The sequence below is a fragment of the Aotus nancymaae genome, unplaced genomic scaffold (assembly GCF_030222135.1).
Source record: "Aotus nancymaae isolate 86718 unplaced genomic scaffold, 86718_ANA_hifiasm-v0.15.2.pri h1tg000059l, whole genome shotgun sequence".
Lineage (NCBI taxonomy): Eukaryota > Metazoa > Chordata > Mammalia > Primates > Aotidae > Aotus > Aotus nancymaae.
In genome coordinates, this window is record NW_026988473.1 from 11,229,129 (window position 1) to 11,250,976 (window position 21,848).

The window sequence follows — 21,848 nt, forward strand, 5'->3', positions numbered from 1 at the left end:
ACATGGATGGAGCTAGAGGCCATTATTCTGCTGCTCTGTTTATGTGTGTGTGTGTATATATATATATGTTTATATATATAAATATACGTTTATATATATAAATATGTAAACCCCTAGAGTCTATGTGCCCAGTTCCTGAACATTGCACTGATGAATTTTACCTAACATTTAGATGGCAAATGAATCTTACTATAACCACTGGGAACCACTGTGTGTCTCATACATCTTGTGGCACCCATCTTTGGTTCAGAGGGATGGAGGCACAGGTGATAGAGCAGGTAAGCTCAAGCAGTGGTATATGACAGGGCTTTCAGAATTGGAGACTAGAAGGGCTCACTTTATTTATATATATAAACAGAGCAGCAATGGCTTTTAAAATAAACTCAAATAATAATAGAAAACAAAACATCTTCATGCATAGTATAATCTTTTTTCTACAACAAGGCCTTGTTTTTAAAAATGTGTATAAGGTTACATACTTTTATGTATTTTATATAATTTCTTAAAGGTGCATTATCAAATCAATATTTTCCAGCCAGGGTATCATATTCAAGGGTGATAGTAAACACTCCAAACCAACCATCTGTCACAAAATAATTATGTTTATGTGTTTTATTGTTATCTGTTTCCCATAATAAAATTAATCATAAATGATGTGAATTATTGATTAAAATTAATGTTTATAGACTATAAACCTATGAAAAGCCACAAGAGCATTATTTTTACATAGTTTTCAAGAAGTCAAATAACAGTGTAAATTTTGAGTATAATAACATAATTCATTTCTGTAGCAGAACACAAATACAGGAATTATAAATACAAATGATACTCCATTAAGTCCATTCTGCTTTTAACTGTGCAACTATTTACAGTCAGAGGCAGGAATAAAAAAGTGCATATAGGTGTGGAAGAAAATTCATCCCATGGTTTGACCTTGCATGTAAAAAGTAATTCCTTACTATCAAGAGATGGGTTTTCCCAAATAAGAACAAAACAACAAACAAGCAAACAAAAGCACAAGAGAGAGAGAAAAAAAACTACTTACTGACTGTGACTTAAGTGCAGAGGAAAAACCCTTTGCAGCTAATGTTGGAAAAAGTGTGTCCCTCACAGATTTAGCCTATGAATGAAGAAATCGGCTGGGTGCAGTGGTTCATGTCTGCAATCCTAGCACTTTGGGAAGCTGAGGCAGGCGGATTGCCTGAGCTCAGGAGTTTGAGGCCAGTCTGGGCAATATGGCCAAACCTCGTCACTACCAAAAATAAAAACAAAAAGTTAGCCTAGCCGGGCGTGGTGGTGCACACCTGTAGCCCCAGCTACTCAAGAAGCTGAGGCATGAGAATTGCTTGAACCTGGGAGATGGAAGTTTCCATGAGCCAAGATTGCACCACTTCACCCCAGCCTGGGTGACAGAGTGAGACTCTGTCTTCAAGAAAAAAAAAAGTTAAGAACAACAACAACAAAAAAAAACAGAAAGAAAATGTTGGAAAAATTCTTGACTGACTTTACAAGGTTGGATGCAGCCCATAACAATCATGCAGTAAAGATAGAGAGAAAGTACTGGAGAAGCCCCACCTGGAGGGCCTCACCTTTAGCTTGTTCGTATGGCTCCACTCCATGTAGCTGTTGGAACACCAGTCTGTCTAATGTGCTCTATGGGATAACTGTTACCTTCCAGTAATTTATGTCTATGACCTGTAAACCTAAAGTATCCTTTTAAAAGTTTTATTCAGTCTTTTTGGAGGAAATTTTTTGTGCATGCCAGATATAGTGTCAAGCATTGGGATTGCTAAGAAGAATGTAACATTGTCCTCACCATCAAGTCACAATCTAGTAGGTGAGTAGAAGTAAAAAAAAAAAAAAAAATGAGTTATAACCATAATACAAAAGTGAACATGCTGCAGTGGTAGCACAGAGAGGGCTTCAGGGATGCTGTCACAGAGGTGATAACATTTGAGATACAGATTCCAAATTCAGATATATTTGCTGTTGTAAAATTCCAGGGTGTATGTACCCAGTTCCCAAACATTCCAGTGATGAATTTTACCTAATATTTAAATGGCAAATGAATCTTACTATAACCACTCGGAACCACTGTGTATCTGGTACATCCTGTGGGACCCATCTTTGGTTCAGAAGGTTGGAGGCACAGGTCATAGAGCAGGTAAGCTCAGGCAGTGATATGACAGGGATTTCAGAATTGGAGACTAGAAGGGCTCACCTTATTTGCATGCTATTTAAAGATAAGTTTTTGCAACTGATATACCCTATTAAACACTTCCATGCATAACTCAGTGGAGATTTATTTGCAATAGTAGGATCAGAGGATTTGAAATCTTTAATGTGTATGACAGCAGGAGGAATACTGGGTCCCAGCATTTAATAAGAGAACCCATAGCTTCATGAAAATGTCTAAAGATATAATTTTGGTTAAAGTTATACTTTACCTTTGGTTGTACAGTTGTTTCTTTTAGTTTCAATAAAATCTAAAACAGGAAATGTCAATTCACATGGTCTGGTAGAAAAAAAAATAGTCTCATACTGAGAGTGGGACCTAATGTTCTGCTATTCAGGAAGTAATGAAGAAAGAGGGCTCATCACTTCAATGAGTACTGTGAGCCCTTGAATGGGCTTATAGGTACATACTTATAGTTAAAATATGTATCTCCCATTTTAGTATTGGATAAAATACTGTCACATGTTTCTCATTAAATCTACATTTCTACTGTCTTTCTTGATTAATTTTGCCAATAAAAGTTCCTTACCTTTTTATAAAAGTCGATTTACATTCATTTTTCTGTAGCAAATTTTGTCTTGTAGGAAAAATTAGAAGCCCAGGATGATAAAACCTTCTTCGAAAGAGACTTTACCATTAATTTTTGGAGGCAGCTGGGTGGGGGTTACTAGTAATCCTAGATTATATTACCCTAATCAGGATTGAGATGATTTCAAATTGACTTGTGTCCCTGTGAAGGCTGGGATATTTCTGGAATATTTTTATTTTTTGGGTACAACAACATTTTACCCATCCAAAATTCTGTAGTGTTTACTAGCTTGCCTACTACTTGACAAGTTTTAAACTCTTAACTTTTTCCTCCCTCAGTTTCATGATTGTAACTCAAATGTCTGGTCAGTTACTCAGCCATCTCTTCCAAATTGTCAGGTTCCCCAAAGAGCCACACTGATATGGGTTGGGTCTGCGTCCCCATCCAAATCTCATCTTGAATTTTAATCCCCATAATCCCCAAGTGTCAAGGGAAGAACTCGGTGGGAGGTGATTGGATCATGGGGAAGGTTCCCCATGCTGTTCTCATGATAGTGAGTTCTCATAAAATCTGATGGTTTTATAAGGGGTTATTCCCACTACACTCTCCTCTCTCCTGCCACCCTGTGACTAAGGACATGTTTGCTTCCCCTAATTCGATGATTGTAAGTTTCCTGAGGCCTCCCAGCCATTTGGAACTATGAGTAAATTAAAGCTCTTTCCTTTATAAATTACCCAGTTTGGGTATTTCTTCATAGCAGTGTGAAAACAGACTAATACAGGAAATTGGTACCAGGAGTTTGGGGCATTGCTACAAAGATACTTGAAAATGTGGAAGCAACTTTGGGACTGGGTAATGGGAAGAGTTTGGAACAGTTTGCAGGGCTCAGAAGAAGACAGGAAGATGTGGGAAAGTGTGGAACTTCCTAGAGACTTGCTGAATGGTTTTGACCAAGATGCTGAGAGTGATAAGGACAATGAAGTACAGGCTGAGGGGTTCTCAGATAGAGATGAAGAACTTATTTGACACTGGAGCAAAGGTCACTCTTGTTATGCTTTAGCAAAGAGACTGGAGGCATTTTACCCCTGACCTAGAGATCTGTAGAACTTTGAACTTGTATTAGTCTATTTTCATACTGTTATGAAGAAGTATCTGAGACTGGGTAATTTATAAAGAAAAAGAGGTTTAATGTACTCATAGTTCCACATGGTTGGGGAGGCATCACAATCATGGCAGAAGGTGAAGGAGGAGGAAAGTATGTCTTCCATGGTGGCAAGCAACAGAGTGTGTGCAGGGGAACTGCCCTTTATGAAACCATCAGATCTCATGAGACTTCTTCACTATCATGAGAATAGCACAGGAAAAACCCACCCCATGATTCAATTACCTCCCAGTGGGTCCCTCTCAGGACACATGGGGATTATGGGAGCTACAATTCAAGATGAGATTTGCATGGGGACAGTGCCAAACCATATCATTCCACCTCTGGCCCCTCCCAAATCTCATGTCCTTCCTATTCAAATCACAATCATGCTTTTCCAACAGTCTCCCAAAGTCTTACGTAACTGTAGCATTAACTCAAAAGTCCAAGTCCAAAGTGTCATCTAAGACAAGGCAAGTCCCTTCCACCTATGAGCCTGTAAAATCAAAAGACTTCCTAGATACAATGAGGGTACAAGCTTTGGGTAAATACATCCATTCCAAATGGGATAAATCGGCCAGAACAAAGGGGCTACAGGCCCCATGCAAGTCCAAAATCCAGAGGGGCAGTTAAATGTTAAAGGTCCAAAGTGAGCTTTGCCTCCATGTCTCGCATCCAGGTCACACTGATGCCAGAGGTGGGTTCCCATGATCTTGGGCAGCTCTGCCCCTGTGGTTTTGCAGGGTACAGCTCCCCTCCTGGCTGCTTTCACAGATGACATGGAGTGTCTGCCACTTTTCCAGGAGCATGGTGTAAGCTGTTGGTGGATTTACCATTCTGGCATCTGGAGGACGGTGGCTTTCTTCTCACTGCTACACTAGACAGTGTCTCAGGGGGGACTTTCTGTGGGGGCTGTCACCCTGCATTTCCATTCTGTACTGTCCTAGCAGAGGTTCTCCATGAGGGCTCCATCCCTGCAGCAAACATCTCTCTGGACATCAAGGAATTCCATACATCCTGTGAAATCTAAGTGGAGGTCCCCAAACCTCAATTCTTCACTTCTGTGCACCTGCAAGCCCAATAGCATGTGTAAGCCACCAAGGTTTGGGGCTTGCACCATCTGAATCAAAGGTCTGAGCTATAACTTGACCTCTTTAGCCACAGCTGGGACACAGGGCACCAAGCCCCAAAACTGCACAAAGTGGGAAGATCTGGGGTTCAGCCTATGAAACTATTTTTTCCTTCTCGGCCTCTGGGCCTGTGATGGGAGTCTATGCCAAGAAGACCTCTGGCATGCTCTGGAGACATTTTCCCCATTGTTTTGGTGATTAACATTTGCCTCCTTGTTACTTATGCAAATTTCTGTGGCTGGCTTGAATTTATCTTCAGAAAATGAGGTTTTATTTTCTATCACATCACCAGACTGCAAATTTTCTGAACTTTTATGCTCTGCTTCCCTTTTGAACCTAAGTTCCAATTCCAAACCCCTATCTCTGTGAATGACTAAAACTGAATGCTTTTAAGAGTACCCAAGCCACATCTTGAATGCTTTGCTGCTAAGAAATTTCTTCTACTAGATAGCCTAATTCATCTCTCTCAAGTTCAAAGTTCCACAGATCTCTAGGACAGGGGCAAAATGCTACCATTCTCTGCTAAAGTGTAGCAAGAATGACCTTTGCCCCAGTGTCCAATAAGTTCCTCATCTCTGTCTGAGACCACGTTAGCCTAGAAATCACTGCCATATCACTATTGGCATTTTGGGCAAAGCCAGTCAATAAGTCTCTATGAAGTTCCAAACTTTCCCACAGTTTCCTATCTTCTTCTGAGCCCTCTTTTTTCAACCTTTGCCTGTTACCCAGTTTCAAAGTTGCTTCCACATTTTCAGGTATGTTTAAAGCAGCATCCCACTCTGTGATGCCAATTCACTGTATTAGTCAATTTCCATACTTCTATGAAGAAATACCTAAGAATGGGTAATTTATAAAGAAAAAGGACTCAGTCTTCTACATTGATAAGGTGGCCTCATAATCATGGCGGAAGGTGAAGGAGGTGCAAAGGCACATCTTACATGGCAGCAGGCAAGAGGGAGCATGTGCAGGGGAGCTTTCCTTTATAAAACTGTCAGATATTGTAAGACTTATTCACTGTCACGAAAACAGCATGGGGAAAACCCGCCTCCATTATGCCATTACCTCCCACTAGTTCCCTCCTGGGATATGTGGGGATTACAGGAGCTAAAGTTCAAGATGAGATTTGGCCAGATCCCTTTCTACCCCTACACACAACTGCCTCAGCTCCATCCTTTAGTTCTTGGTGCCTTTGGCCATTCCTGTGCCCAACATCTTTTTCTTTAACAGGACAGGGTAGGATGGTGACTTGGGCACCTGAAGCCAACAGAGCCATAAGCTTGAGCCCTTCACTCCCTGAAGTTCTCTGACCTACGCACACAGGTATGCATAGCCCCCGTCCCATTTAAGGACAGAGAGATCTCAGTTGCATCTCTAATTATCTTTCTCCAAAAGCAGCTGAGGTTGAGGCAAAAGGGAAGGGATGGGCTAAAGGGGGGCAAAAAGCAAAGAAATTGGCTACATCCATTTTTAGTTTTGAATGGCCGGTTTGGATTCAACCAATACATTTCAAATGTTTTTGTTCACCTGAAGCTGTATATCAGATATCAAGGTTCATATTGCTGACACCATGTATTTTAATTTTAGGGATTCTTTACTCAGTGACCACAACCACATTGCTTTTCTGGTGGGCTGTGGGGCTTGCTCCTACATTGTCATGAGAACATTCCTTCCTGTTCCTGCCCAGAGGAGACTGAGTCACATGAGTAAAAACCACAGAATCATTTGGGTGGCTTATTTCAATCACACCTCTGGCCACTCAGACTCATTAACAGGTAGGTCAGTGGGAGATCCTTAACTCCCTCAGCCTCACCCCCACTGCACCTTGTGGAGAAAGCACAGGCCTGACAACATCTTGACGTCAGTTATACATTTCTCTCCCTTCATGACTGTGAGAGGATAAATTGTTTTAAGCCACCAAGTTCATAACAAATTACCCCAAACTTGGTGACTTGAAACTACAGAAATCTACCCTCTTACAGCACAGTTCTAGAGACCAGAAGTCTGAAATCAAGACGTTACCAGGGTTGGTTCCTTCTGGAGGTTTTGAGAAGAATCTATTCCACACCTCTCTCCTAGCTTTTGGTGGCCTCTGGCAATCCCTGGCAACCCCCGGTTGTAGATGTATCTCTCAAATCTCTGCCTCTATCTTCACATGGCCTTTCTTTCTGCATCTCTCCTCTGTGTTTCTTCTTTACTTGTAAGAACACTCGTTACTGGATTTAGAGCTTACCCAGTTAGTGCAGGATGATCTTGTCTCCTGAATCTTAATTTAATTACACCTGCAAAGCATGTTTGTCCAAATAAAGTCACATTTACAGGTATATAGGGTGAGGATAGTACCTGCACTTAGAGGCAGTCACTGTTAAACCCATTACAACTTTGTTCAGACCATTATCCCATTTCAGAGAGAGATCTGGAGTAGAATGTGGTATTGGATTAGCTCTGTAACTGGGAATTGGAGGAGTGAGTGGTGATAAATCCAGGCCTAAGCTGAATTTTCTAGCTACCTGGTCTTTAGAGCTAAGACAAGAGAAAATCAGAAAAAGGTATTTGCTACATTCTGAAATGCTTATAATATTTCTTAAGTGATCAAAAGTGGGTGTACTTTAGATGCAGGAATGGCCATAGTGGCGTCTGGTTCTGATGAATCAGCTCAATTAGGAGAAAGAACAATAAGCTATATTTCAAGACATAAGTCCCAGTCTTTCCAAGGTACCAGCAATTTGGGCAAAAATTCAGTGATACTTCCTTCTCACACAGGAAACAGGTATAATAATATCTGCTGTATCTAATAGATATTGAGATAATATGTCATAAATTATTTAATAAACAGTAAAGCCACATAAGCTTAAGTCTCTGTGATGATTAGACAGGCATTAGACTTGAAGCCATATTTGAAATGATACAGTCAAATCTCATTACTTGTGGTAGTTATGGTCTATAAAGATGCTACAAATACTGAATTCAAAGATGCTACAAATACTGAATTCAAATACTGAAGCATTGCCTTTAGGAGTAACACAGTGTTGAATTCCTATTATCTTCTGGTCACAACATTTTCATCGAAGTTAGTAAATAAACTTGCTTTATGTGTGTTTTTCTTGAAAAGACATCTTATTAATATGTATTGTTGATTCTATAATATTCAACTCACAGTCAAATATGCTATAACTCATGTCTGAAAAGCTTAGCTAGCTTATCTAATACATACATTTTCTTTATAAGGCATATCACAGCCACCTTTTGCTTGGGAAAACTAGACTGAACTTCAGTTTTATGCATGGGGCCCATTTCAGCAGAAAAATCACCACCATCAACAAAAAAATGTGGAAAGTGTACTAAATATATAAACAGAATCTGATTATACAGCATTCTAGAAGATGCAAATACAATGTTAAGACAGTAAAAATATCAGTGATTTCTTCTTTTACTGGGGTTCGGGGAGAGAGGAGGGATACATAGGTAAAGCACAGATTTCTAGGGTGATATAACTTTTCTGTAAGATAAAAGTCATAGAACTTTACAGCACAGAGTGAATCAATGTATACACATTAAAGTATCATTTGGAAGGACAAGGGGTCAAAGGAAAGAATTCACCCTGTGACAACAGAATCCAACTATTATATGTATGTATAACTGTACTATAAGCATGTAAAACAACCTCACTGAAGGAGGTAAGAAACAAGATGGTGACTGGAATAACTTTAGGAATGAATGGAGTATGTAAGACTACAAGCACGGAAATTGCACATAGGCACTGTATTTGAGTTGATAAAGTTATTTCCCATTGAGGTAGAAGTTAACAATTCTGACACTGCTATATAGGTATACATGGATTAAGCAATTAAGTGAATGTATGAGAGATGGCAGGCGTCATGCTTCTCAGTGTTTGGAGTTGGAATTTACAGATAAGAAAGGTATATATACATATGTGTACATATACATATATGAGTAAATATACACACATATATTTCTTTGTCCTGTCAGCTGAGGGGGCTAAAAAAACACCACCCCAGTAGCAATGAGCATGTCTAGTACCTAGATCTTGGTTTCTAACACCATTCTTCATTAAAAGTCACCAGGTGTTCCACGGTGAGCAGGTCTATGCAAACCTACCAGGTCAAAGAAACTGAGAGGCCAAAGAAAGAGGCTGACAATTACAGTTTTTCAGAAAGAAACATTTAATAGGAACTTACAAACAGAAGCAATGTTTCCAGCAGCCACCAAATGGCAGCACTCACCCTCCCCAAAATATCCTTTACATAGCAAGCCTTTTTGGCAAAACGTGTAGCTGGTCACATCTCAGACTTTCTTGTGAAACACCTGACCACTGGGGAGGTTAGCTAAGCATCTTTATGAGGGGTTATCTGTACTACCGGCATTGTTTAAAAACTTTGCTGCAGAATATCTTGGTATGCAGGAGTCAAACAGCAGTCACAATGGCAGCTGCACTTCAAGATGACATCACCCTTGCAATGCAACAGGCTGTTTTCCTACATTACACCCCTTGAAACCAGCCCTTACAATCTTAAATGACTCTTCTGTGATAGTCCCTGGACCTAGATGGAGGGTGCTTGATATTGTATGGCTTTAGTAGCATTACACTGGCAATGGAAAACAGATTGGGTCCAGTGGAATTCCAGATGAGGGAGATTTGCAGGCTTGGCTGAATCATCTGTATAGTCTTCACAATACTATGAAGAAGTAAAACAATGAGAAATACTTAACATTAATAACTGGAATAGAAGAAATCTAAATAAAGTAATATGATGTTGGTCATACTGCCCAAAGTAATTTACAGATTCAACGCTATCCCCACCAATCTACCAATGACTTTCTTCACAGAACTGGAAAACAACACCTTAAACCAACCAAAAGAGAGCCCGCATAGCCAAGACAATGCTAAACAAAAAGAACAAAGTGGGAGGCATCACACTACCAGACCTCAAACTATACTACAAGGCTACAGTAATCAAAACAGCATGGTACTGGTACCAAAACAGAGATACAGACCAATGGAACAGAACAGAGGCCTCAGAGGCAACACAACATATCTACAACAATCCGATCTTTGACAAACCTGACAAAAACAAGCAATGGGGAAAGGATTTCCTGTTTAATAAATGGTGTTGGGAAAACTGGCTAGCCATGTGCGGAAAGCAGAAACTGTACTCCTTCCTGACACCTTAGACTAAAATTAACTCCAGATGGATTAAAGACTTAAACATAAGACCCAACACTATAAAAACCCTAGAAGAAAATCTAGGCAAAACCATTCAGGACATAGGCGTAGGCAAGGACTTCATGACCAAAACACCAAAAGCATCATGACCAAAACACCAAAAGCATTGGCAACAAAAGCCAAAATAGACAAATGGGACCTAATAAAAACTCCACAGCTTCTGCACGGCAAAAGAAACAGTCATTAGGGTGAATCGGCAACCAACAGAATGGGAAAAAATTTTTGCAGTTTACCCATCTGACAAGGGGCTGATATCCAGAATTTACAAAGAACTAAAACAGATTTACAAGAAAAAACAAACGAGCCCATTCAAAAGTGGGAGAAGGATATGAACAGATACTTTACAAAAGAAGACATACATGAGGCCAACAAACATATGAAAAAATGCTCATCATCACTGGTCACTAGATAAATGCAAATCAAAACTACATTGAGATACCATCTCACGCCAGTTAGAGTGGCAATCATTAAAAAATCTGGAGACAACAGATACTGGAGAGGATGTGGAGAAATAGGAACACTTTTACACTGTTGGTGGGAGTGTAAATTAGTTCAATCATTGTAGAAGACAGTGTGGCGATTCCTCAAGGACCTAGAAATAGAAATTCCATTTGACCCAGCAATCCCATTACTGGGTATATATCCAAAGGATTATAAATCATTCTACTATAAGGATACATGCACACGAATGTTCATTGCAGCACTGTTTACAACAGCAAAGACCTGGAACCAACCCAAATGCCCATCGATGATAGACTGGATGGGGAAAATGTGGCACATATACACCTTGGAATATTATGCAGCCATTAAAAACTATGAGTTCGTGTCCTTTGTTGGGACATGGATGAACCTGGAAACCATCATTCTCAGCAAACTGACACAAGAACAGAAAATCAAACACCGCATGTTCTCACTCATAGGCGGGTGTTGAACAATGAGAACACATGGACACAGGGAGGGGAGCATCACACACTGGGTTCTGTTGGGGGGAAATAGGGGAAGGACAGTGAGGGGTGGGGAGCTGGGGAGAGATAGCATGGGGAGAAATGCCAGATACAGGTGAAGGGGAGGAAGGCAGTAAATCATGCTGCCATGTGTGTACCTATGCAACAATCTTGCATGTTCTTCACATGTACCCCAAAACCTAAAATGCAATAATTAAAAAAAAGATATCCCTTGCCTTAATAGCCTATACATATGGGAAAAATGACTATCATCTTCTGAATTTCAGGACCCACATATTCTGACAGTTTCAGTAATACAAGGATATTGGAAATTCTAAAAGATTCTGAGATCATTCCTAATCAAGCATTTATCTCCTAAGTTAGCATTAACCTCAGCCCCAACTTTTGCTACTGAGTGACCTGCACATTTTTCTAAGCACTTACTTTTCTTATGTCAGATGTAGGGAATAATGAGATGAATACGTTTTGATTCCTGCCCTGTAGCTAATGAATTTAGACAAAAATACGAAAGATGAAAAAAAAAGTGACTATATGATGACTTTCAGTGTCATAAATTATTTAATCTTCTTATTCTTCACATTGCTTGACTTTAAAATAGGGCGTTATGGTCCATCTCATAGTTTTGTTAAGACTAATTTCTTCATGTGCTTAGAAAAACGCCTGACAGATAGGAAATGGTCAATAGTATTACTATTGATAAAATTGACCATTTTGGAATTTAGAAAATCATCATTAATACCTATGAAATAACAACTCTATAAGCTATTCCTTTAAATCTAATAGACTGAATTCTCAAAAGTCCTCAGCACTCATCATTTCTACATCCTGATGACTTACAAATATTTCTTCATACCATGGTTTATATCTTAGCTTAATATCATAGAGGATGGATTCCATAGTAGAGCCAAACTCAATGATACTACGACTCTCATTTTGGTAGTCATAAGCAAAGCCAGCAGCATGCATGGCTACCAATGAACCTTTTGAATCAAACACTGGGGAGCCAGAAGCCCCAAAGAAAAACTGAGTGTCATAGGTAATCACATCAGGGTTGTGAACTATTTTCTGGAAACTTCTTTGAGTGTACATATGAACGTACTCTGGACTTTCTGCTTCTTTAGCCTGAATACGTTCCTGACATTTGTTTGCTCGCTGATCCTGAGGGATCACAACACAAGCATCGGTTTGCTTTTTTTCTCCATATGGATGGCCAATAATATGTATCAACCCACTAAGTGGCACAGAAGCAATTCCATTATATAGTTCCATAGGTACTTGTTGTCCATTTTCCTTCAGTTTCAGGACAACATAGTCAAGCTCTTCATTATATATCTCATACCAAGGTTCAACGGAAAAGCAGTTCATTTCCTTTTCTTGTGGCTCTTCATAACGAAATGTCACCCTTACACATTGACCAATTATGTCTGCCCACTTACTTGGCTCTATTCCTTTTCCCACAATGAGATTTATTACATGCTGACAAGTTAAAATGAACAATCCTTTAAAAACAAAGCAGGTGGCACAACCTGCAGTTGCACCGTCCCAGAATAAGTGCCCAACCGAGTCACTGAGATGTGCAAGAAGTTTCAGTACTTTAACAGAGTAAGAGTTTTTTGTTACTTTCCCAAAGGTTTTTCTATGCAAATTAAATAATGTTTTCCCATTTTTTCCTTTCATTTTTTTCTTGAAGTTTTCCCTGATTTTTTCACTTTCTCTTTTCAAACTGGGGTACTGAGACATGATTTGTTCTCTCAACACACAGGTGTTTCTTTTCTCTGACTCAGGATTCTGAGGACCTGCTTCACTGGGGCCCATTCTTTTCTCAACCTCAACCTGGAAGAGTCTGTCTTCTAATTGATCAACTAGCTGGGTGTTTTCTAAAATGGAGTCATGGTTTTCAATGAGTTTCCAATCATCATTCTCCAGAAAGGAACGAAATCTGCTATCCTTGCACAGAGCATCCTTGATGGTTTCTCCTTTGTAAGCATAGACACAGAGTTTGTACCCCTTTTTGTGAAGCTTCCCACATTTAACAATTTTTCTTTTATACTTCCCAATTCCAATTGCATGAATGTAGAATTTAACACAGTCAGTCGATGCCTTGTCACGCCGGAAAAATACTTTCTTATTTTCCTTCTGCTTACTTTTACTTTTGTAAAAGGTAATGAACACACGGCATCTTTCAGGAAAACAACTGAGGGGCATTCCAAGGTTTATGTACCCTTTGATTCCTTCTGCTCCATGCACAAGGATTTCTTGGCCTTGGTGAGTTTCTATCTCTTTACGGACAACCTCGAGAGTTTTGAGAGCTGTATATAAGCTACTATTCTCATTACCTTGGAGCTCACGTTTCATTTGTTGATTTTTGTTGTGGTTTACATCCAGGGTAACATAAATTATTCTCTTATTTTGGGGCATGACCTGGTCTTCTTGATTTTTCTTAGGTGAATGCAATCTTTGAGCCTGGGTATTAGTTATTTCACTTGGGCCACCTCTAGACACCATCCTCGTTTGAGAAGTACTGGGATTAGTCTTTTGCTCTTCAGAGACCTAAAAGTAAATGTTAGATATTTTAAAACTCTGACTGCAACCTTAGTCTTTTTTTTTTCCTCTTTTCAGGTATGCAATTCACAAAATTCCTATGAGAAACTCAGAACCAATCTAAGAGGGCCAGTGAATAGAATTAAATCAGTGTTTGACTTGAGACCCAAAATGAAAGCTGAGCTTCCTATAACATCTGTCAGATAAACTCTTGATACTACTATACTAGTGCATTTTTTTTTTTTCTGAAAAATATGAGAGAAGGGGCCGGGCACGGTGAGTCACGCCTGTAATCCCAGCTCTTTGGGAGGCCGAGGCGGGTGGATCACAAGGTCAAGAGATCAAGACCATCCTGGTCAACATGGTGAAACCCCGTCTCTACTAAAAATACAAAAAATTAGCTGGGCATGGTCGCGCACCTGTAGTCCCAGCTACTCGGGAGGCTGAGGCAGGAGAATTGCTTGAACCCAGGAGGCGGAGGTTGTGGTGAGCCGAGATTGCGCCATTGCACTCCAGCCTGGGTAACAAGAGTGAAACTCCGTCTCAAAAAAAAAAAGAAAAATGAGAGAAGAAACAAATTTTTCTCAGGTGCATCAAAACCACAGATTCTTAAAAGTCCACTAGTGGCTGGACATGGTGGCTCACGCCTGCAATCCCAGCACTTCGGGAGGCTGAGGCGGGTGGATCACCTTAGGTCAGGTGATACAAAAATTAGCGGGGTGTGGTGGCACGTGCCTGCAATCCCAGCTACTGAGGCTGAGGCTGAAGAATCACTTGAACCTGAGAGGTGGAGGTTGCAGTGAGCCGAGATCATGCCATTGCACTCCAGCCTGGGCAACAAAAGCAAAACTCCATCTCAGAAAAAGAACAAAGTCCACTAGTATCTGAAATAGTGTTATTCCAGGTCTTGTTTATTATCTTCAGTTATATAATTTTTATATTTTCTGAGGACAATGATGAAATACAGCCAAAAGTTTGTTCTTGAAATACTTCAGCAATAAGCTACCACGATTTATTATTATAGGCAATACGTATTAAACAAAATCATCATTATTTACCTAATCATTTGGTTAAAATATAGCTATGTGTAATAATAAATACTTTTATTCACCCAGCATATATCAATCAAACCTCAAATTATTTCTCTATTACATCAATTAATCCCAAAATTTTATAAAATAAAGAGGAACAAACATGACAGTTCTGTCCTTTTGATGGAAAAACTAAGATACAGAAAGTTTTTCTTATACGTGTCTTTTCTAGGACCACATAATAGTCAATAAATAAAGTATCAAAATTGCAATTTCTAGTGCAATTATTTTTTCCATTGGACTAGTGTATATATTCTTTTTTGTAAACTTTGTATTTATGATTGTCATTTTTGCAGGGCATTATCACAAGAAACAGGGTGGAGGTGGTGAGAGGAATTAAATAAAGAAGATCAATCAAATAGAAGAAACACGATGAAAAATTAGAGTGTCTATTTCCTATGTCTAAAAGACACATTTTTCTCAAGTCATATTCATCATGGCATGGGTACCAGCAGATGTGGGTTCATATGCCAGCCATGCCCCTTACTACCAATGGGAATAACAATGCCAGAAATATTGTAAAGATTAACTGTAGCATTATTGTATGACAATACCTAGCACAGTGACTAGCACATAATATATTAACATTTGTTTTCCTTCTTTATACTAATATTACAGATCAAAAATAAATAAATAAGATGAACTTAAGCTAATACAGATTTACTCTGGGCATGCATATAAACGAGCATCCCTTCAGCCTAATGCTGTCAGAAACATCTTTGTCATGTACCCTATTGGAGTACTGTAATAAACTTCCTATTTATTCAAATGATTCTTGGGCAGATATAGACCCTTCTGAAAGGGGAAGAGGAATAGGATATAGTAATTAGCTCCGTCATGGAGTAGGGCAGAGAGAAACATAACCGAGTTTGCCTTAGACTTTTTAGATATATTCTAGTTTTCTAGAATCAGGACAAAAGGAAACAAGTTGAGAAATTGTAAGCTTCACACTCAAATGCTTACCATTCCTCTACCTTTTTTCTTGATAAATTCAAAGAGCATTTTAGACTCAGTGAAAGATACAATGGTTTGATATGATAACAGGGCCCAATCAGTAGAAAAAGGCCCAACTACATGGCATTAAACTTAACTCCAAGTCTTCACTTCATTCCTGCCTCAAGCAACGACTCACTTTCCCTCTCTCCTCCAATAAACAAATTGAAGATTTGTCAGAATCTTTCCTAACTGCCTAACAAGGTTATGGTAAGAACAAATACATAAAACATTGTTTTGTAAACTGTATTCAAATGTAGGTTATAACTATGATTGAATAGATCAGCCATATTTGGAATGATATATGTTTTCATGCTATGAAATAGTATTAATTTTGGTTTACTACATAGTTTACTGTAACATATTGTATTGAATTTTTTTGTTGTTCAAGGAATATTATAATAGTTTTTTATTAAAGACTGTTTGGGCTAGGTGCGGTGGTTCACGCCTATAATTCCAGCACTTTAGGAGGCCAAGGCAGGCAGATCACCTGAGGTCGGGAGTTTGAGACCAACCTGACCAACATGGTGAAACCCCATCTCTACTAAAACTACAAAAACATTACCCAGGTGTGGTGGTGCATGCCTATAATCCCAGCTACTCTGGAGGCTGAGGCAGGAGAATTGCTTGAACCCGGGAGGTGGAGGTTATGGTGAGCCGAGATCGCGCCATTGCACTCCAGCCTGGGCAACAAGAGCAAAACTCAGTCTCAAAAAAAAAGACTGCTTTGATATCGCTAAGATTTGTATTACAACTCCTTTCCCCATGCTACCCCCAAAAGAGAAAGGATAAAATAAGTAAGAATGATTTTATCTTATTTAATATTCCCAACACACAAGGTAATTTCTTGGCAAGAGTAACTATATATCCCAATGCCAAGGATAGCAGGTAATATTAGTAAACAGTCAGGCTTCAGTACCCATGGGTTCTGTATCTACAGGTTCAACCAACCACAGACTGAAAATATTCAGGGAAAAAAAGTTAGTGTGCCTGAACTAAACCTGTATAGACTTTTTCTTGTCATCATTCAATAAGCAATATAGTATACCAACATTTTACATAGCATTTACCTTTCATTAGGTAATATAAGTAATCTAGAGATAATTTAAAGTATACAGGAGCATATGATACATTATATGGCAATACTATGCCATGTTATATAAAGGACTTGAGGCTTCATGGATTTTGGTATCCAATGAGTTCCTGGATCAAATCCCACATGGATACAAAGAGATGACTATTATATAAGTAGAATTTACAGACATACCGGAGAAAAATAGTGCATGATTTTCATATTACATTTTTCATTGACTGAGTGCTTCTGTGACCTCTGCTTCTTACAGCTCATGATGGCTTGAAGATGAATGGATGGTTCAGCTGAAACACTAATTTCAAATTTTCAAGTTCTAGCAGTATCTTCAAAGCTGTCATTAATCATACAGAGGAAAAGATTAGCTGATGTCCTATGTCCCACCTTCCCCCTGAGCTCTAGCCTTGCTCTCCCTGGAGATGTTACCTTAGCAAATAGTTTATTCACCAATTATAATCACCCCAACAATAAAAGCTCTCTTTTCCAGAACACTGTGTGTCAGGTACTTTATGAAAATTATACTAAACACTTTATGAAATTCATCTCTAGTTGTAAATTCTTATAGATACCAGGCAAATTAGGTATATCTACACTTTGCTGATGGGGCAAGTATATCTTAGAGAAGGTGGATGAGCTGCCCAAGGCCACAGCTATGTGGCAGAGATGGAATTCAAATGCAGGTATAAATACCTTACAGAATAATTTTCAGTTGGAAATTTCAAAACGGTGTTCTAGTTACATTGGTGTTAAAATCTGGTCTCCATTTAAGATGAAGATGGCAAGGGAAGATAAAATTACAGGGAAGTGGTGAGGAAAGAGCTGATGAAAGAAATTTGGAATGAGAGTTTAAAAAGAAATCTGGAAAGTTTGTCCAGGATGATAGTCAGAAACCTTAGTTACTGCTTTAGTTTTTTTTGTTTAAAGAGGTATTTTCCTTTCCTCTGATGTTTCCCTAAAAAATAAAATAGTGACATCTTCAATAGTAATAAATACCACTAGAAAGATAAATACCATTGACAGCAGCAGCCATGTCTGTCCTTAGTACCCCAATGTCTAAAACAATGTCTGGCACATGTTAGGCCCTTGAAAAAGATACATTTCTAGAGATACATTCAATAAACAAATGGAGTAGGCATGTGGTGTACTTCACCCTGTTCTAAGTGCTTTTCATCAACTACCTCTTAATTCTTACAGCTCTAGGAGATAGGTATTATTTATTCATTTAACTGGTAAAAAGCTCAAATACCCAGGGAGCTTAAACTTTACTCAATGTCATAAAACTGAGAGAATATACTTTCAAGACCTTTTATTATGAAGAATTTATTACAGAAAAAAAGAGAATGGTATAATGAATCTCCACATACCTATCACATAGAATTAATAATTGTTCATTTTTTTTGCCAACTTATATAACAGTGAAACAGTAAAAGAACTAACATAAATATGTTTTTGTTCAAGGGCCCTTTAACTATTCATGCACGGAGGCTAGGTTAATTTTAGAGCAGTGAGATAACATGCAAAAACAGCAGTCATGTAGTTTTAAAAACTAACTCTGGGATTAAAGGGAAAGTATGTAAACAACTATGCATTGTTAAAGATTTATAGGAGTGTTGTGACCTGGAGAATAAATATAATCTTTAGATAACTTCTGTTTGAAAAGAAATACAGGGGCTAGAACATAAGTTAAACAACACATAGAAGCAGCCCAGGAAATCGACATTCTATAGAGACAATGTATCTGTTCTCTTCAACAAATCAATGCTTGGGCTCATTGGAACATCGGGGACAAAAACATTCCCAAACTTCTTTGACCCTTGATGGTGCTCAGATATCTGCAGTCAATGGTCACCTCTTGATTGTAATTGTCTTCTCTTTCCTGTGCCTTTCACATAAAAAGCCTGAATCTTGTACTCAAGAGGGTACTTTGGGATGCTAGTCTGCCATATTCTCAGTTTGCTGGCTCGCTGTCTGAAGAAACCTGCTTTTCGTCCCACCAACTGTCATCTTTCATGTTTGGCTTTGAGGTGTGAGTTGGTGGACATGGGTTTGGCTACCCTTACACCATCCTTTTATTTTACTAGATTATTTATGTTACAGCTAGAGACATCATGGCATTTAAACTCTAGTGGTCACTTCCTATCTCAAGAAATCAAGTACTTTTTCTTATATAATCACAATACTGGTTTTTTTCACACCAAGATTCAACTGAGGTACTCAGTTTCCTTTATATGTCTTATTAGTCTCTTTTATTTTAGAAAAAGCATTGATTTGTTGAAGAGAACAGAGTGTCTCTACAGAATTTTTGACCTTCTGGGTTACTTCCTCATGTTGTTGTTGAACTTATGTTCTAGCCCATGTATTTCTTGTCAAATGGAAATTATTTAAAGGCTATGTTTACTCGTGTAACTGTTACACTATGGAGCAAGAGTCCTGGCTTTCTAGTTTACTGTCAATGAACGATTAAGGAAATTCATTTAGCCTTTCTGGGCCTCTGTTTCTTGTCTGTAAAAAGAAGCAATGATTCCAAACAAGATAAGAAATATGGAAATGCTAAAACAATGTTAGAACTTATAAGACTGTCTGAGTTCAAATATCAGGCAGCCCCTTACTAGCTGCATGACCTTGGGCATATTAATTATTTTTCCTTCATTTTCCTCACCCTAAGATGGGAATCAACCTTGTTGTGAAGATTAGAAATACAATGTGGGCTAGGCACGGTGGTTTATGCCCATAATCCCAGAACTTTGGGAGACCAAGGCTGGTGGATCACTTGAGGTCAGGAGTTTGAGACCAGCTTGGCCAACTTGGTGAAAACCTGTCTCTACTAAGGATATAAAAATTAGTGGAGTGTGGTGGGTGCCTGCAATCCCAGCTACTTGGGAGGCTGAAGCAGGAGAATGGCTTGAACCTGGGAGGCAGAGGTTGCAGTGAGCGGAGATCACACCACTGCAATCCAGCCTGATCGAACAGAGTGAGACTCCGGTTCTCTCTCTCTATATACATATATAACATACCAGTGTTTTAAATGTATGTGATAGGTTGCCCAGTAAATAATCTAGCAAAATAAAAAGGGGATGTAAATGTTACCAATATCAATACACTTACCACAGGGGTACTCTTGAAATAGCAGAGAACCTAGGAAAACAAAAATAGAAAGTATATAATTGCAGAACTGGGCTATGTTGCAAGATCCTTAAATGCAGAAACTTGTTGCCCAACTATTAGGAAAATCTGGGGATTCACTGTGTCTTTTAATGATGTTGTAAAGCCAGCTGTCTCGCCGGGAGCTAAATGGACACACTTATCTCTCCGCGTGCCAGATAATGAAGTCATCATTCCAGATACATTACTCCTATCAGGCCTCTCCATGCTGGCTCCCCACACCCACTCCTATCTGGTCTCTCTATGCAGGCTCCACACACCCACTCCTGCATTCCTCACTCGACCCCTTCAAAATTTAAAAAGCCCACCAAAGATTTGTCCAACAGCAGCTTAACATTGACCTCCCCAGCTGGTCAACCCACCAGTAGCTCTGCCTGGCTACCAATGGCAGCTTGCTCCATTGGCACCTTAACTTCCCCTGGCCAATAAAACTGTCTGCTCTTTGTTTCCCTAATAATCAATCAACACTTCACCTGACCAATAAAACTGTCTGCTCTGTTTCCCTAATAGTCAATCAACCCCCCTCACCAATGAAACTGTTTGCTCTTTGTTTCCCTAATGACCAATCAATTACCTCCACTTCCTATAAAACCCCACGCCCTAAGAAGCCCAGCACAACTTCTCTGGCCCCTTCCGGGACCACAGAACCTCTCCTGGGAGCTGAATAAATTGGATTCTCATTTTCTCACACTGGCCTCAGTTTCCTCATTTTGACTCAGCAATATACTTTACAGATGTCTCATGAAGTTTGAGAGAGGATCCAGGTGCTTTAGGAGTGATTAATATACACAGACTAAAAAAGGAACATCAAACAGGCAGAAGGAAACATGAATTTTGCATGTACTTGAGCAATCATGGTGGAAAGGGGCAAGAGGTTAAGAAAACACTCCAATATCCTTCCTCTCCTTACACTGTTTTCAGAATCCAGGATGAATCAGGCTACGTCAAAATACACAGTGCCATTAGCTATCCTATTCCAACCCATGTTTTATACTTGAGGTCAAGCTTCTACTTACCTAAAGGACTTGGTTGACTTCGTACAGTAGAGGGATAAAGCAGCACAGCCTATCCCAGGGCCCATGTCCAGCCCACCTGACAGCTCCCTTTAGGAATTCCTGTCTTTCAATCTCTCCTTCCTTTCCTCTCTCCTCCCCCATCTCTCTCTCCTCCCCTTTCCTTCACCCTCCTCTTCCTGCTTCTCCCCACCCCAACTCCACCTTTCTGCCTTTCCAGGGGCAGGGGCAGGGGTAGGGGTTGAGGCCAACTGTAAGCCTCTTCCAATCCCACCATGCTGCCTCCCTCCCCTGGCACATATGGCGACTTGCAGCACCACTGAAGTAAAACCTGTGTCCTCCTGGCTTCCCAGATGGGAGGCGCTGTCAGTTCTTGGCTTCCGAGCACCAAGCTCCTTCCTTCCAAGCCTGGACTCAGCCTGCTGCACTGCCCAGAGCCCGCACCCCTCGGAGAACCCCAGCGCCCTGTGTGCTGGCTCACTGTGTGACTTGCCAGCACTTGGCCTGGAATCCAGCACTCAAAGCAGGTCCCGCTCTTATTTGAAGAAGCAAATGCTGCAGAGCTCCAGAGGAGCAGATGGGACTAGGGATTTGAATCGCCTGCCTTTTGGGAAAGGTTGTCTGTGAACCAATTACTTTCTTTCACTTTTAATTTAGCCATGCCTCTTCCAGCCTAAACCTCACATGCACCTCTCCCCTTCTCCCTCTCTCCTTT

At 39.7% G+C, this 21,848-nt stretch overlaps 1 protein-coding gene and 1 long non-coding RNA gene across 2 annotated transcripts; both read right to left on the reverse strand.

The window, feature by feature from the left end:
• Positions 1 to 9,199: 9,199 nt before the first annotated feature.
• LOC105730318 (serine protease FAM111A-like) lies at positions 9,200 to 13,572 on the reverse strand. The gene has a single exon (XM_064364863.1). It carries the CDS (start codon positions 13,446 to 13,448, stop codon positions 12,036 to 12,038), a length of 1,413 nt encoding a protein of 470 aa, XP_064220933.1. The 5' UTR covers positions 13,449 to 13,572; the 3' UTR covers positions 9,200 to 12,035.
• On the reverse strand, positions 9,200 to 21,130 carry LOC135268114 (uncharacterized). Its single transcript, XR_010338308.1, has 4 exons — positions 20,064 to 21,130; positions 17,136 to 17,292; positions 13,580 to 13,793; positions 9,200 to 9,730 (listed from the first exon to the last, which is right to left on the reverse strand). It is a non-coding gene; the product is annotated as an uncharacterized LOC135268114 (long non-coding RNA).
• Between the last annotated feature and the right edge of the window lie 718 nt (positions 21,131 to 21,848).

Coding starts and splice junctions, on each gene's coding strand:
- LOC105730318 (XM_064364863.1), bottom strand. CDS start 13,448: ATGCCCCTCAGTTGTTTTCCTGAAAGATGCCGTGTGTTCATTACCTTT.